The following is a 15,680-nucleotide window of genomic DNA, read 5'->3' as shown; positions in this document are numbered from 1 at the left end:
TATGGAGACTGAGCAGCCCCCACCCCCAATGGACGGACACATACATCCTCTCCCAGTTGCAGGACAGATTTGCAGAACCCAGTTGCAGAACCCTCAGGCCTTCCTTTAATAATTCCCCTCTCACCCCATCCCACCGCCCACTCATTTTCAGATCAACCCTGAATCTTCAGAGTCTAATCCATGGGTAGGCAATCTAAGGCCCAGGGGCTGGATCCGGCCCAATCGCCTTCTAAATTTGGCCCATGGGCAGTCTGGGAATCAGCGTGTTTTTACATGAGTAAAATGTGCCCTTTTATTTAAAATGCATCTCTGGGTTATTTGTGGGGCATAGGGATTTGTTTGTGCGTTTTTTTCAAAACATAGCCCAGCCCCCCCCCCAAGGTCTGAGGGACCATGGACTGGCCCCCTGCTGAAAAAGTTTGCTGACCCCTGGTCTAATCCCACCTTGCTTAGAGTGACCCTGGTGGTTCTGCATCTTAAAATAATAAAAGATTTAACAGTGGGGATCCGTCCCCCTCCACATTACACCCTGCTCAGAGGAAGATGCTCCAGGAATGTACAAGTATCCAACCACCCCTGTAAAAATACATTCCTGCGGCTGACAGTAGTTTTTAAAACCTTTATTATTATTTTCATCCGGTATGGCGCCCTCTCCCCTCCAGGAGCCTTGTTGTCCCATTTTGATGAAACAGGCCAAGTGCTGCTTTAAAAGTGAGGAGATAAAATCCTCCCTCCCTACCCAGCAATACATCCCTTGAGGATAAAAATGGGACAGAGAAGCCCCCTTAAAAAGGGGGGAAGCCATAGACACCCCTTTGAACAAAAGAAGGGCTTCAGAAAAAGAGATGGGTTGTAAAATCAAGGTGTGGACCCCCCCTTAAAATAAATAGCAGAGCATGGCAGGAAGGGGGGAGAAGGGGGACTGGGCCGAATTGCCTGCCCACAGCTCCTATGGGGCAGATTCTAAAATGGGGAGAGGGGGAACCTAGACAGAAAAACAATCTCCTCCTTTGACCTCCTTCCCCCTGCAAGAAAAAGTGGTTGTACATTTGGAGCCAGATGAAAAAGGGGGGTGGGGGACCCATTGATTTTGAGCTGCCCCGTTGAAGTTGCTGATGGCACATGAGAGGGGGGGTCCTTTACTCCCGAGGCTCGTCAGGGGCGGGGATCTTTTGGCGGCTGGGCTCAACACCCCAGATTTCACGGGCGTACTGGGCGATGGTGCGGTCGCTGGAGAACTTTCCGGAACAAGCAATGTTCCTGATCACCTTCTTGGTCCACTCCTTGGTGTTCTGCGGATGGAGATCAAAGCAGCGAATCATGAGAGGGAAGAAGGGAGCCTCCCCCACACACATTTCAGTGTGTGGGCACCTGGACACCCCTGCTCAACCTGTTCCCAAACCATTGGAGAGGACCAGCTCTAGGGGCTTCCTGGGGCCAGAGGTTCAGCTATGAGGATTTCCTTTTAAAGCTGGGATTCTTATTGTTATGAGTTTGTGGGTGCGAGACACCCTAAAGCCCTGGGTGCAATAGGTGTTAGAATTTAATCATCTCTGCTGCTTTGGCCTCCCTCCTCCCACTCATCTGCTTCAGCTTCTGCCTCTGATTCTGGACTTCTTTCTGCCACTGACTCTCCCAGCTCACTAAGCCCTGTTGCCTCTTTGCAGTCTTCTCCCTCTGACCTCTCCTTGCTGTCCCATCACCACTCCCTGGGCTCTGAGCCTTCTTCCCTTGGGGGTTCCCTCCACCATTCCTCTTGTGTCCAACCAGTGCATGGCACTCCCTTCCTCCACCAAGAGTCAGTTTGAAAGACAACGCCAGTGTTTTAGGTTAGGGTTTTAGGACTGGAGTTAGGAGTTATGCAAGGGAGATACTAAGCAGCAGGCTGGGGTGACAGTCAGAGAGCAAGGGTTGAGGTCTGCTGGAGACTGCTTGGCTTCCCTGTCATTCAGCACATCTGGCATTGACACCTGATCTATGAAACACACATGCACATGGCAACGGTCCTTTTTCACCAACACCGTCCCCATCCCACTACCATTGGGCATGTGGGGGGCACTGCCTCACCTTATAAAGAGCATTGACCTTATCTTGACATTTGATGTAGGACTCGTAATCGGCAAAGACTTTGAACCTACAGGGAGGGGAGAGAAGCATTACAACGCAATTCAAAGGGGTGGCGATGGGTTGCGCATTTATTCAAAATCCGGTTAAAACTCTTTCATTTAATTAATCCGACATAATTGATGGACTTGATCCAGTGGTAGCAGCTTTTCAAAGTCCAATAGTCATTTATACCTCCAGTGCTGTCCCTGCTGCCCTCTTGGCCTCTAAGCGCAAGTGTACACACACACACACACACACACACACACACACACACACACACACAGTCACTGCCCCCCAGTCACTAGGGTAACAGGAGCTGCCACAAAACAACTCCTCTGCACACACACACACACACACACACACACGCACACACACACAGGGGAGTATCCAAAGTACATCCTGCAAGCTGACAATCCGCACCCAGCAAATCCCAGCAAAGCCTGTGGAATCATCGAATTGTAGAATTGCAAGGGCTCACAAGGGTTGCCTATCTGTGATGCAACACAGGACTCTTTTGCCCAAGGTGGGGCTCAAACCCACGACCTTGAGATTAATAGTCTAAGGCTCTACAGACTGAGCTATCCCAGGAGTTACAACTACAGGCTATCACAACATTTGGGAAAGTGTAAGCCATGAACAGTTTCCACACCTATGGTGGGCCAGTGCGGGGAGAGATGAAACATCAGCTCAGGAATGGGATTTGGAGGGGATTGCTCTTTCCCACCTCCCTCGGCCAGCCAGTGCCACTTTAGGCTGCCACCTGCTGGGCAAATAGTGGCCCTAACGGAAGACCATGGGGAGATGGGAGTCTCACTTTCACTTTTCTTTAATTAACTATAGGTGCATTGGGGGGGGCACTGTTATTCAGACCAGAAAATAGAGGGAGAGGAAGCTTCTCTCTTCCTAGCCATGCCAGGGAGAAAACTCCACCCCTACCCAACATGAGCTTAGAAAAAAAGGTTTCATAGCCACTTTTTTGGGTGGGGGGAGGATAATCTTTGTCCCAATAAGGATCCCCATCCCCATCCCACGTGCCACAACCCATGCCTGCAATTAAAACGAAAGGTGAAAGGTTTTCCCCCAAAGGCACAGTGGAATTGAACGAAAAGAGGAATAAACAAATTCACTGGCCCCTGGGTGCCAGCTGGGCATCACAAGTGGGGAGAGGGGACTGTGGCACTCGGGTTCTGATGGGGGGCATCTGCTGGGTTACTGGGCAAAATAGGATGCTGGACTAGATGGGCAAAAAAACACAACCCAACACAGACTTTGGTTCTAAGCATTAAGCCCAGAAGTGAAGAGCCTCTAGCTATCACACACACACACACACACACACACAAAGTTACAGGCAATGGCAGGTGTGGGGCAGGCAGAGACACAGCCCACAACTCTTAGCCCACAGCCAGTCCCTGCAGGAAGCCAGCTGGCTGGCCGGACTTCAAAGGAGCATCCAGGACTCCTGGCAACCCCTCCCACACCACCACTGCTTTGAAGTCTGACCTCATTACTACATCAGGTGATTGGCAGGTGGGTGGTCCTCCCAGGATAGCTCAGTTGGTTGAGCACGAGGCTCTTAATCTCAGGGTAATGGGTTCGAGTCCCAGGTTGGGCAAAAATATTCCTGTACTGCAGCGGGTCGGACTCAATGACCCTCGTGGTCCCTTCCAAATTTACAAGTCCACACCTGTTGAATCTGGCCCATGAAGGGGCGGGGGAGATTGAGATCTTGCCCACCCCTGAGTGAGCATCAGGTGTGTTTGGTCCTGAAGCTCCCCTCTCTCAAAAGGTGGGAAAGGATGCCTTGTGACCAGGGCCCAGGCCAGGTTCGTTTCATTTGTTTGCAGGACAGACAGGGCGAGACGCACCTTGAGCAGCAGAGGCACCGCAAAAAAGAGATGGAAAGGAAGAATTTGGCAGCGCTGAGGCCTCCAGAGGGTTCTGGCAAGCAAGGCAGCAGCACTCCCCCACCCCAACGCCCAGCCGTCTCACCTGTCGTGATACATGAGCATGTTGACAATGTCCTTAAAGAGGTCTGGCTGCTTGGGAGAAAAGAAGCCGCTGCTCAGCTGGTCAATAACTTGCTTCAGCTCAGGGATGTGGTCATAGTAGTCCTTGGCACAGTAGCTGCAGGGGAGGGGGCGAGGAGAAAGGGCAGAATTTAACTTGGAGCGTGTGTAAGTATCCATACCCTCCCAGGCCTTCCACATGTTCTTAGGATAATGATTTCAGTGATGGCTGTGGCACCTCTAGCACACCAGTGGCAGTCTACCCCTGAAGACCGTTCACTCATGAACAACATCGGGAGAGGCCTACTGCGCTCAACTCCCACATAACCTTCCCAGGAACAACAACTTATTTATTTATTTGTACCCCGCCCATCTGGCTGAGTTTCCCCAGCCACTCTGGGCGGCTCCCAATCGAGTGTTAAAAACAATACAGCATTATATATTAAAAACTTCCCTAAACAGCGCTGCCTTCAGATGTCTTTTACAGATAAGATAGCTGCTTATTTCCTTCACATCTGAAGGGAGGGCATTCCACAGGGCGGGTGCCACTACCGAGAGGGCCCTCTGCCTGGTTCCCTGTAACCTCACTTCTCACAATGAGGGAACTGCCAGAAGGCCCTTGGCGCTGGATCTCAGTGTCTGGGCTGAATGATGGGGGTGGAGACGCTTCTTCAGGTATACTGGACTGAGGCCGTTTAGGGCTTTAAAGGTCAGCACCAACACTTTGAATTGCGCTCAGAAACTAGTGGGTTGCTGTGAGAAAGAGGGGAGCTGGACTAAGATGGGTCTGAAACTATATAGGCATTTAAATCTCCAACAACAGGGCTGGCCTTTGCCTCCTTGCCTTCAAGGTACGGCCACTTTGAGCATTTCGAAATCGCAGCAAAGACCAGAAGGCCGGGCAGAATAAGCCCAGGAGCCAAGGAAGGTCGATGGGGCCCAGAATGAGCAACCCCGACTGGCACACTCACCCCTTCCTGTCCAGCTCATCGACGTCCTCCACCCGCATGCCGAAAATGAAGAAGTTCTCCTCGCCAGCCTCCTCGGCCATCTCCACATTGGCACCATCCATGGTGCCAATCGTCAGCGCCCCGTTCAGCATGAACTTCATGTTCCCGGTGCCAGAGGCCTCTGTGCCAGCTGTGGAGATCTGTTCCGAGAGGTCGGAGGCAGGGACCACTGCAGGGGACGCAGGAAGCGGGGTTCAGTGGGAAGCCCAGAGGTTGTCACACAAAGCGACAGGAGGAGCCCACCCAAGAGATGGGGAGATGAAATATACTCTAATCTTCCTCCTTTCCACCCTATGTCAATCACAGACGGGCTCATTTATAAGAATTCCATCCCGTCGCGTTTGCATATCCATCTGCAAATTTCGTCTGTGTGTGTGGTGGTTGTTTTCAATCCACATGATTTTTTAGAAAGTCAATGCAGATTTTAATCTGTTTCGTTACTTTAACTTTCTGAAAGCTTTTAAGACTTGTTTTTAATTTTTCTTATTGATAATTTCAATCTTTTTCATCTGAAACCACTTTGAGGTTTCTTTGTTTTAAAAAAACCCATCAAGCAGCGTACAAATTTTACGAAATAAAAAAATTGTACTAAAATATATTATCACAAAACATATTGAATTTTTTTTTAATCTTGATGAATGCATTTCTAAACGCATTCTAAAATATGCATTGCGATGCGTCTTGGTGCGCATTTCAGGCAGAAGCCTTCATCGCAAATTTTGAAGGATAATGACATCCCAGCCCCCAGATGAGCCCAGGTGGGGTGAAGCTGGTCAGCTGACAGAATCCCGCAAGCCCACCCTGGCCCCTGAGTTACCTTTTTCAGCCAGCGAGACACGGTAGTTCTCTAAGAAGATGACCTTGAGCCGATCTCCGATGACGGGGTCGTGATTGACAATGTCCCCAATGGACGTGATGAGTTTGATGATCATCTTGGCCATGTGGTAGCCGGGGGCAGCCTATGGGGAAGGGAAGATTTAAGATGACCGTAACAGGTGGGAGAAATGGGCCAAAACTTCTTGTTGCCATCCGTCTGTCTCGAGAGACAATGGAGTGCGCCTTCGGGGGTGAAGTCAAACCAATGCCTTATCTATGCCAAAGTGACCTCCCTGGGACGCAAGCCTGGGCAGGGTGTATGGAGGTCCTGGGCTGCCCAGACGACAAGGCCCCCCTCTTGGTCTCGCTGATGTGGTCCAAAGGAAAGCAGAGCAAGACATTTGGCACCAGCTTGGCTGCAGGAGTTGCAGGAAGGGGGCATACAAGGCGCCAACCACCCCTTTCCTTCCTATCTGCCCCACCCCTCTCCAGACTTGCCACCCTCACCCATACAACAACCCCCCAGAACTTGTCACCCCCCACCCTGCACCGCTCACGGCTCTCACTTTGCCTCCAATCATGATCGTCCGTGGCACAAATGGCTTGTTTGGCTCCCTCTTGATCCCTGCAGGGAGGAGAAAAAGGTGGAAAAAACCAGCAACACTCTGGGACCTCCTGCTCCAGATTCAGGGAGCTGCAATGCCCCCACCCCTGCAATGCCCCCACACCAGGTTGCCCAAACTTTCCCTCTAATGCTTGGCAGCAGAAAAGAGGTAAAGGAGGTTTTCTCTGGCGCTGCCCCATCCCAGCTTTGGGGAAGGAGAGACCTCAGGCCACAGAATGGGGGAGAGGGGAAACCAGCTTTCCCACAACCCCCATTAATTAACACGACAGCATTAATTAACTTCACAGGCACCAAAGCGCTGGTGGAAGCCTTCCTAGCCAGTTCGCCTGAACCCACTGGCTGTAGCCTGTGCTGGAGGACAGTATCAGTGTGTATGTGTTCATTTGTGCTTCCCAGACAATGCTGAGCCGACTTCTGCACATGAAATTGTGCAGGCATCAAAATGCCTTGGGCAAGCCCTCATCAGCCCCCGCTCCAGCTGATTCTTTCCGCCTTGTTTAAAACAATAAAACACTGCACATTATTAAAATAAGGGAAAGGACTCCTGGACGGTTAAGTCCAGTCAAAGGTGACTATGGGCTTGTGGCGCTCATCTCGCTTTTCAGGCCGAGGGAGCCAGCGTTTGTCCACAGCCAGCCATTGCCATTACAGTCGTACCTTGGTTCTCGAACGCCTTGGTACTCAGACGTTTTGGCTCCCGAATGACGCAAACCTGGAAGTGAGTGTTCCAGTTTGCAAATGTTTTTGGGAAGCCGAACATCTGACGCAGCTTCCGCAGCTTCCGATTGAGTGCAGGAATCTCCTGCAGCCAATCAGAAACCACGCCTTGGTTTTTGAACAGTTCCTGGAGTCGAACGGACTCCCAGAACGGATCAAGTTCGACAACCAAGGTACAGCTGTACAGTGGTACCTCGCAAGACGAATGCCTTGCAAGACGAAAAACTCACAAGACGAAAGGGTTTTTGGTTTTTTGAGTTGCTTCGCAAGACGAATTTCCCTATGGGCTTGCTTTGCAAGACGAAAACGTCTTGCAAGTTTGTTTCCTTTTTCTTAAAACTGTTAATACCCAGGGTGCATTGCTTGAAGAGGTGCAGTTGCACGCGGTGTGGTAGCCTTTTTTGAGGTTTTTGAAGACTTTGGTGATTTTTGAAGCTTTTCCAAAACTTCTTTTGAAACCGTGCTTCGCAAGACGAAAAATTCGCAAGACGAAAAAACTCGCAGAACGAATTAATTTCGTCTTGCGAGGCACCACTGTATAAGAGAACGAGGGAGGCATTCAGGGTGAGTTCTGGCACCTCTTTTTCTAGAAAAATAGCACTGCTCCTGACTCTCCTTCTCTCTACAGCACCCCCCCCCCTTCTCAGCCCTTCCAGGAGAGGAGGGGGCTGGTGACCACTCAACTCAGCCCCCTCCCTAGTGGCTGGAATCAACATGGAGCCGCCAGTTCCCAACCCTAATCCCAACCAGTCCCCAAATGTGGAAATTAGGAGTTTGTGGGTGGGTGTCCCCACTTCCCCCAGGGGAAGGGGACACCAAGGGGGTCAGAATAGGCAGAGCCCCCTACTCACGGTTGTAGAGAGTGATGATGTGGAGGCAGTTGAGCAGCTGCCTCTTGTACTCGTGAATCCTCTTCACCTGGATATCGAAGAGCGAGTTGGGGTTGATCTTCACTTTGTACTCCTTCTCCAGGTAGGCAGAAAACTTCAGCTTGTTCTCCTGATGTGGGGGGGAAGGCAGAGGGGTGTGAGCTTTCCCAGAGCACCTCCCCCCAAAACACAACTGTGGACGCAAGAGAAACCCCACAGGGCCCAACTAATAAAAGGGATACTGCTGCTTACTAGAGCAAGACTTTTGATTCCAGATTCTCAAACTGTATTACATCCCCCCAACCCCTATCTAGTGACTCTCTTCTGCCAAAGAGGGGGGCACATTATAGGGGGGCACCAAATACAGAACAGGACGGGGGGGGGGACTGCATAGCCCCCAAGTATCCTGGACCGGGACATCCCATTTTTTTTAATCAAAAGAGCACAGAGGCCATTTGGGTTGACATGATCACTTTTTTCCCAGGCCCACGATTCTGTGCACTGCCTCCAAATGTACATTTGCGGGCAGTGTGTGTGAAAAAAGTACTTTTGGGGGGTGGAGGCAGTGCAGTGCGAAATCACGCAACCAAAACAGCCGCCATTCTCTCGCAATAGAAAAGAGAGAGAGAATGTGAATCAGCAAAACAGAAATACGTGACGAACTACGTCCTGTATTGAATCAATACAGGACACAGCATTTTACATTGAAATACAGGGCAATCCTATATTATACAGGATGGGTGGCAACCCTACTCTCACCTCTGAGCAATCAGCATGATTCCCACTGAATTCCAGTGAAGGATCTGAAAAGAACAAAGAACCCAACCTCTCCCTTGGGAAAGGAGGCAGTCCGCCAAAAGGCAGGAGGGGGATCTTCTGGGCACCAGCATAGCACGAGAGGCTTGTTACAGTTTACACATGCGCTCACAGAGTGTCAGGGTACTGCTGACCACAGCCCCTTGTGGTGGGTTGCATAACTGCAGCTTCTTCCCAGGGAAGGAATCTCCAGAGCGGCTCCCCCCACCCCAGCTGCCCATTGGTTCATCCTGGGCAGGAAGGAGGATAAAAGGACTTCCTTCCTTGGCAGTTGAGCCTCCCTTGGGCAACACAGTCTACCTGAGCTCTTGTGTGTGCCTTGAATTTCTGGTTTTTCAGCTCCCAGGTCCCGACTGTTTTTCAAACTACTACCACCAGCCCAGCCCTGGCCCATGGACCCCTTATTCCTCACCTGCTTGACTTTTGCCACGTCCCGGATGAAGCCTTCATCTTCCACAAAGTTCAGGAGTTTCTTCAGCTGATCCAAGTCGGAGATGTAGTCTTCTCCAATGCGCTGGAGGAGGAAATGGGAAGAGAAAACTCACCACAAGCCCCCCAGGAAGTGTGGAGTGTGGGGCGTGCTCCCTCTGCAACAGCAACCAGGAGAGGCACCCCCTCCTCTCCCCTCTGTGCTGTCCGCTTTCCCTCACCCTTCCTGTCCGAACAGTAAGATTTACGAGTGTCCCGAGGCTTCACACAAGGCCAAACCTATTCTTGGTTTTCAATGCTTTGATCAGGGAAGGTGTGAAATAATAATCGAGAGCACCACCAAGCCACATGCAGAGGGTCTTTCTGATGTGCCATGTAAGAGCCACACCCAGCTCATCTCAGGACCAAATGGGATGTGACAGTTAATTTCAGGAGTGCCACTGGTGGGCATGTGTTTTGTTATGGAAACCTGCAAACTGAGAGGAAGCTTCCCTTAAAATGCAAATAGCAGTCTTTGGGGAGGCAGAGAGAGAAAGGGTTAAATTCCACACACACACACACACACACACACTCCGAACACAGCAATTAATGGCAGGCCCAGTTTAGCCATCTGATCTGCAGTTTGGGCTTCCACGTGAGGAGGGGTCCCTTAAGCCAGAAGAAAACTAACGTACAAACTCAAAGGTATGGATGCAAAAATTAATTTGATTCTATAATGCCAAGTGGAGGGGTAGTTAAGAAATACAATGGCATTTTATATCCAACAGATTTCAAAAAATCAATACTGCCACCTTCACACACACAGCCTTAATCCAACTGTAATTGAGAATGTTGCATTAAAATGCCATTGAAGAGACTAAACGTCCATATTTTGGTAAGTGAATCAAATGTGGAAGCCGACCGGCCCAAAATTCTTTGAGTGAAACCTCCAAGACTTTGCATTTGGCCAAATGGGGAAAACAGCAAAGCCAGCAGAGAGGGCCTCATCCTGCTCATCTTCACCTCGGCAATGATTTCAGCCAGCCCTGGGTTGCACAAGACCAGCCAGCGACGGGGGGTGATGCCGTTGGTTTTGTTCTGGAATTTGTGAGGCTCAAACTCATAGAAGTCTTTAAACCTGGAAGAGGAGTAAAAGGAGAACTGCAGTTAGAGGCACTTGTGGAATTTGATGGACCAACACTCTGGCAGTTTCATGTGTTCATAACAGCCACCCAACAATGTGTCACGGGACCAGAAGAGGGCAGGAAAGGAAAGGGGGGGTGAAGCCTGCCTGTCGTGGGGCAGAGTACCTACACGGTGGCCTTCAGGATATCGGAGTGGATGCGAGCCACGCCATTGACAGCATGGGAGCCCACGATGCAGAGGTGGGCCATGTTGATGCGCTTGACGCTGCCTTCCTCCACCATAGACATGCGGCGCATGCGGTCGAGGTCCCCGGGGAACTTGGCATAGACTTTCTGCGGGGAAAGAAGGGCGCCCCAAAGAAGACATTAACACCCATTCCCATTTATAGGGCCCATCCCCTCCCCTCCATCTCTGCTCCAAGCCCAAAACTAGGGTTTGAATTAGAGCAGGGTTTCCCAAACTTGGGTCTCCAGCTGTTGTTGGACTACAACTCCCATCATCCCTGACCACTCGTCCTGCTAGCTAGGGATGATGGGAGTTGTAGTCCAACAACAGCTGGAGACCCAAGTTTTGGAAACACTGAATTCGAGGAAGTGGAACCAAACCCCCCTTGACCACTTTGCTTTTAAAATGCCAGTGGAGAGAGAGATGATTTAGCAAAAAGAGTGGGGAGAGGAGTGTGTTCATTCAGGGCCCCCCAGTTTTCTGTTGCCCAACATTTCAGGTACTGACTGGAAGTGTCCTGAGGGGTGCCTTCCTTACTCAGCCCTCGAGCTCCTTCCCCAGAGGTAGATGAAGGGCCAGGGCCAGATTAAGACCTTTAGAGGCCCCATGCACCTTAAAGATTTTGGTGCCCCCATATATACCTATTTCAAAATATGAACAATAATAACGCGCAAAATATATTTTTTATTTTTCAAAATGAAATGGAACCCACAGTAAGATGGAAAATAACGTTTGTGTGCCTGCACTTTAGTTATATTTGAAAATAATTATTTTTTCCAATTGCAAAACCTTTGATCAGATCTTCAAAAACAAACCTTACATCACACATCTGCTTCTATACATAGTACAGTGGTACCTCGGGTTAAGTACTTAATTCGTTCCGGGGGTCCGTTCTTAACCTGAAACTGTTCTTAACCTGAAGCACCACTTTAGCTAATGGGGCCTCCCTTTGCTGCTGCGCCGCCAGAGCACAATTTCTGTTCTCATCCTGAAGCAAAGTTCTTAACCCGAGATACTATTTCTGGGTTAGCGGAGTCTGTAACCTGAAGCGTATGTAACCTGAGGCATATAGGTACCACTGTAGAGATAAGGCATCATCCAGCCTTCTTTGTTGCAATAGTTGTTCTGTTGTGATTTTTTAATATACTTCAGTGGAGAAAGTGAATGCTCAGACAAGCAAATTTGTGACCATTCATGTTAAAAATCTGGCAACAAGGAATTTCTGCGGTGCCCTCTTTCCTCGATGCCCTAAGCACATGCTTATTTTGCTTAATGGTTCATCCAGTCCTGGGGAGGGTGCTGGCAAGGCTCCTCCCAACTCCTCACCCCCCTCTACCCGCCCCCAGTGGCCTCCCTTCTTTCCCACCCGGGGCTACTGAACTCACATCGAGGAAGCGCTGGTTGATCTCATAGATGATCTCCAGGTGGCGGGGCAGAAGGGCCTCTAAGAGGTGGACAGGCCAACGCTCCAGAGCCTCTGGCAGCACGGTGTGGTTGGTATAGGCACAAGTTCGCACTGTGACATCCCAGGCCTAGAAGGGACAGAGAGAGAGACTGAGAGAGAGAAGCAGAAGCAGCCCTTGAGCCAAGCCGGAACAGCTCAAGAGGATCCTGCTGCCTGACTGATTGATGGTGGCTCTGCAGGGTCTTCAAAAGGGACCGGAAAACAGTGATGGAGAAAGCAGATAAGAGAACCCCACCCCACACTGCAACCCCTGGGGTATCCCTGGTGAGGAGGAGCACAACCGTGAAAGGGAAACCCAATTAAAAGCTTGTTTCTAACAGGACTGCCTCCTGTTTCCTTGACATGCCCCTGGAACAGGAGGACACGGGCACAGGCCAATATACCCCTTCAATACCACTACTACCAACGATGTTTTTTAGAAAAGCTGTTGGGAAAGGAGCCCAAAGTAAAGCCACCCTCCCACCACACCCATTTCTGCCCTGCTGGTCCAGGCCTGACCAGGCTTTTGATTTCGTGACTTCTCTGCCCACCTGGTAGGACTGCGGGACCTGAGTCTTTCCCAGGGTTTCATTTCAGCCAGAGCTACCAAGGGGAAGGGGTCTGTGTTGGATCCTAGGGTTTGTTTTTGGAAGGGGTAAGCAGAGGCCCTCTTTGAGCACCCCCAGAGAGCCTGTCCCTCACATCGGAGCAGCTGCAAGGAGCCCCCAGGAGCTGTCCTGGGATTATGTGGAAAGAGCCAATTCTCCAGGCGTCCCTCCTATGGGAAACCTGCCTGGCTCCCTCTCTCTGCCTGCCTGCCAGTGAGGCTCACTTGCCGAGCACAGGGCTCCTTTAGAGAATGGGTGCTGGAGCGAGAGGGTGCTGGAGCCACCCAGGGCCACCAGTTTTCCCCTGCCTTGCCTGACCCCTGCCTGGGACCCTCACAAGATGAAGATGCTTCTTAAATATTCTTGTCATCTCTGAATTTTTTTATTTTTTTTGTAGGGAATGTTCTTTGGCTTTTTAGCAGGAACACTGATGTGTTTGGTTTTTATACTGCTGAAAGGTTTTGAATTTGCATCGTTTGTAGTATTTGCATGATTGCATTTTTGTGTGTATCCGTATTTGTGTGTATCTGGGAGGGTTTTGGCCTGACAGGCAGCATATAAATAAACAACAACATTAACATAACATTCCTCTTCCTGCTGTCAGAGTTTCCTTTGGCTGTTGGGTCTTGTTTCATTTAGCGCTCGGGTCATATAAATGCATTTTATGATTGTGACTTCATTGTCGTTTTAAATAGTCATAAGCTGCCTCCTCATGAAAAGGCAGGATAGACATTATTTACATGAATAAGCTCCGTGGGGAAGGATTTCTGCATCCGTCCACCCTGCTCTGGCACCGGCCATTGCTTACAGTCCAGCAGCTCCTCACCTTGTCCCAGTCCAGTTTCTCAATGTCCACTAAAACCCTCATGAGTTCTGGGATGGCCAGAGAGGGGTGGGTGTCGTTGAGCTGAATAGCAACCTGGAGGAGGCAAGGAAAGAGAATCAGGTAGAGAGGTCAGACTGGAGAAATCAAGGCCGCCCTGTGGCTCCCTTCCCTTGGTGCCCTAAGCACATGATTATGTTGCCTTAATGGTTAATCCAAGGGACGTGGGTGGTGCTGTGGGTTAAACCACAGAGCCTAGGACTTGCCGATTGGAAGGTTGGCGGTTCGAATCCCTATGACAGGGTGAGCTCCCGTTGCTCAGTCCCTGCTACACATCAAAGTGCAAGTAGATAAATAGATATCGCTCTGGCGGGAAGGTAGACGGCGTTTCCGTGTGCTGCTCTGGTTCGCCAGAAGCGGCTTAGTCATGCTGGCCACATGACCTGGAAGCTGTACGCCAGCTCCCTCGGCCAATAAAGCGAGATGAGCACCGCAACCCCAGAGTCAGCCACAACTGGACCTAATGGTCAGGGGTTCCTTTACCTTTTAATGGTTAATCCAGCCCTGCTCCCACCCCACTGCAGAGTCCCCACCGGAGGGAGGAAGTGTAACTGCCAGGAGCCCCCCATTTCCAGATGAACCTGGCTCTCCCTCTGGCCTCTGCACACTGCTGAGTGAAAACAGGCAGGCGAGGGAGCAAGGGAGGCCAGCTGCCGATCCTTGTCACCGGCTGCCACTTCTGCTGAGCCCAAGGGACAGAGAGGAGCAGCAACAGGCGCGGAGGAGACATTGGCAGGCGACTGACAACAACGCTGGCCCCAAACACCAGGCCAGCCTGCACTCCAAGCCCCCATCAGAGAAACCAGCCCCGCTACCTTGTCTGGGAAGGCGTCGAAAGAGGTGCGGACGGGATCGCGGCTGCCAAACTTGGAGGACTTGAAGCGGCGGATGATGTCTTGCAGCGTGGCGGCCACAACAAAGTACTCCTGCTTCAGGCGCAGCTCCTTGCCCTCAAAGAACTGCGGAGGAGGGAGGCAAGGGGAACCCAAAGGTCAGCACAAGGAAGGCAGGGGAGGGAGGAAGCGTAACTGCTGGGAGCCCCCCTCCCCCATTCCCATAAGCAAAAAGATGAGCATTGTGGCAGCTTAAGAGCAAAAGCCACATTTGTTTTTAAGACACCACAAGATGACTGCCTGGCCCTGCAACCTACTCAGTTGCCATATTTTGAAGAGCAAAAAAGAGGACACATTTGCCGACTTCTGCTTTTAACTACGGAATGCTATGATGATTCTCATTTAAAGACCCCTACTGTATGTAGGCTATAGAAGTTGTGATATACTGCTCGTAACAGCGTTCTTAACTTACAACAACAACAACATAAAAATAATAATAATACATATTGCTCCCTCGCTTGCCACATGAAAGTACTTGGGCTCATGTTCACATCTTTGTGAACATAAGTGTGCACAGAACAATTTATTAAACTGTTTAGCTTGTGCATATAGACTCTCCTTAAGGGCCGGGGGGTGTTACCTCTTGCCCTCTCAGACTCCTCCTCCAATATCTTGTTGCTGAGTCAATGTCCTTTTAGTTCAGCCACAAGAGAAGAGATTTATACAGTATGTAGATAGTTTAAGATGCTGCCCTGTTGTGATTCTCTGCGGCAGACTAGCTTAGCTGTGTGCCTTAGATCTGAGTCTAATGCACTAGGAAAAAAAGCTTGGGGTACTTGTAGCACAATACTACTTTTAATGTCATTTTTTATAAATTGCTTCCTGGTCACTGACCGTATTAAAGATATTTGATTTGATTTGCTTGGGGTACTGTAAACAAAACAAAAAAACCCCAGACATTTTGCCAAATTTTAAAAATTTGCCTGGACAGATTTTACTCCTGAAAAAGAGGACATGTTCATGGGGAAAGGGGATGTATAGCAACTTTAGCAAGGTGCTCCCCTTCTGAAATTTGTCCACGTCTCTCAAGAAATTGACAGGTGCTGCCCAGGATCCCCTTGGGAGCCAGGAGTCCTGTGTTCTAATCACTCCCACTCTACCAACAGGC

General features: G+C 50.2%; 1 protein-coding gene across 1 annotated transcript in view; it reads right to left on the bottom strand.

Annotated features, from left to right (window-relative positions):
* Positions 1 to 605: 605 nt before the first annotated feature.
* The window catches only part of PYGM (glycogen phosphorylase, muscle associated), a 28,276-nt gene continuing 13,201 nt past the window's right edge, over positions 606 to 15,680 (bottom strand). Inside the window, exons 7-19 of the mRNA XM_028710039.2 lie at positions 14,495 to 14,638; positions 13,623 to 13,715; positions 12,130 to 12,276; positions 10,688 to 10,851; positions 10,397 to 10,511; positions 9,378 to 9,479; positions 8,132 to 8,279; positions 6,505 to 6,563; positions 5,940 to 6,081; positions 5,084 to 5,291; positions 4,096 to 4,230; positions 2,068 to 2,134; positions 606 to 1,292 (exon numbers count right to left, since the gene is read on the bottom strand). Of these exons, the coding sequence (XP_028565872.1) occupies positions 1,140 to 1,292; positions 2,068 to 2,134; positions 4,096 to 4,230; positions 5,084 to 5,291; positions 5,940 to 6,081; positions 6,505 to 6,563; positions 8,132 to 8,279; positions 9,378 to 9,479; positions 10,397 to 10,511; positions 10,688 to 10,851; positions 12,130 to 12,276; positions 13,623 to 13,715; positions 14,495 to 14,638 (1,677 nt within the window). The 3' untranslated portion in view covers positions 606 to 1,139. The remainder of the gene's footprint in view (positions 1,293 to 2,067; positions 2,135 to 4,095; positions 4,231 to 5,083; positions 5,292 to 5,939; positions 6,082 to 6,504; positions 6,564 to 8,131; positions 8,280 to 9,377; positions 9,480 to 10,396; positions 10,512 to 10,687; positions 10,852 to 12,129; positions 12,277 to 13,622; positions 13,716 to 14,494; positions 14,639 to 15,680) is intronic.

The sequence above is a fragment of the Podarcis muralis genome, chromosome 16 (assembly GCF_964188315.1).
Source record: "Podarcis muralis chromosome 16, rPodMur119.hap1.1, whole genome shotgun sequence".
Taxonomy (NCBI): Eukaryota; Metazoa; Chordata; class Lepidosauria; order Squamata; family Lacertidae; genus Podarcis; species Podarcis muralis.
Note: the sequence above shows the minus strand (reverse complement) of the source record. Positions and strands in the feature narration are given on the sequence as shown.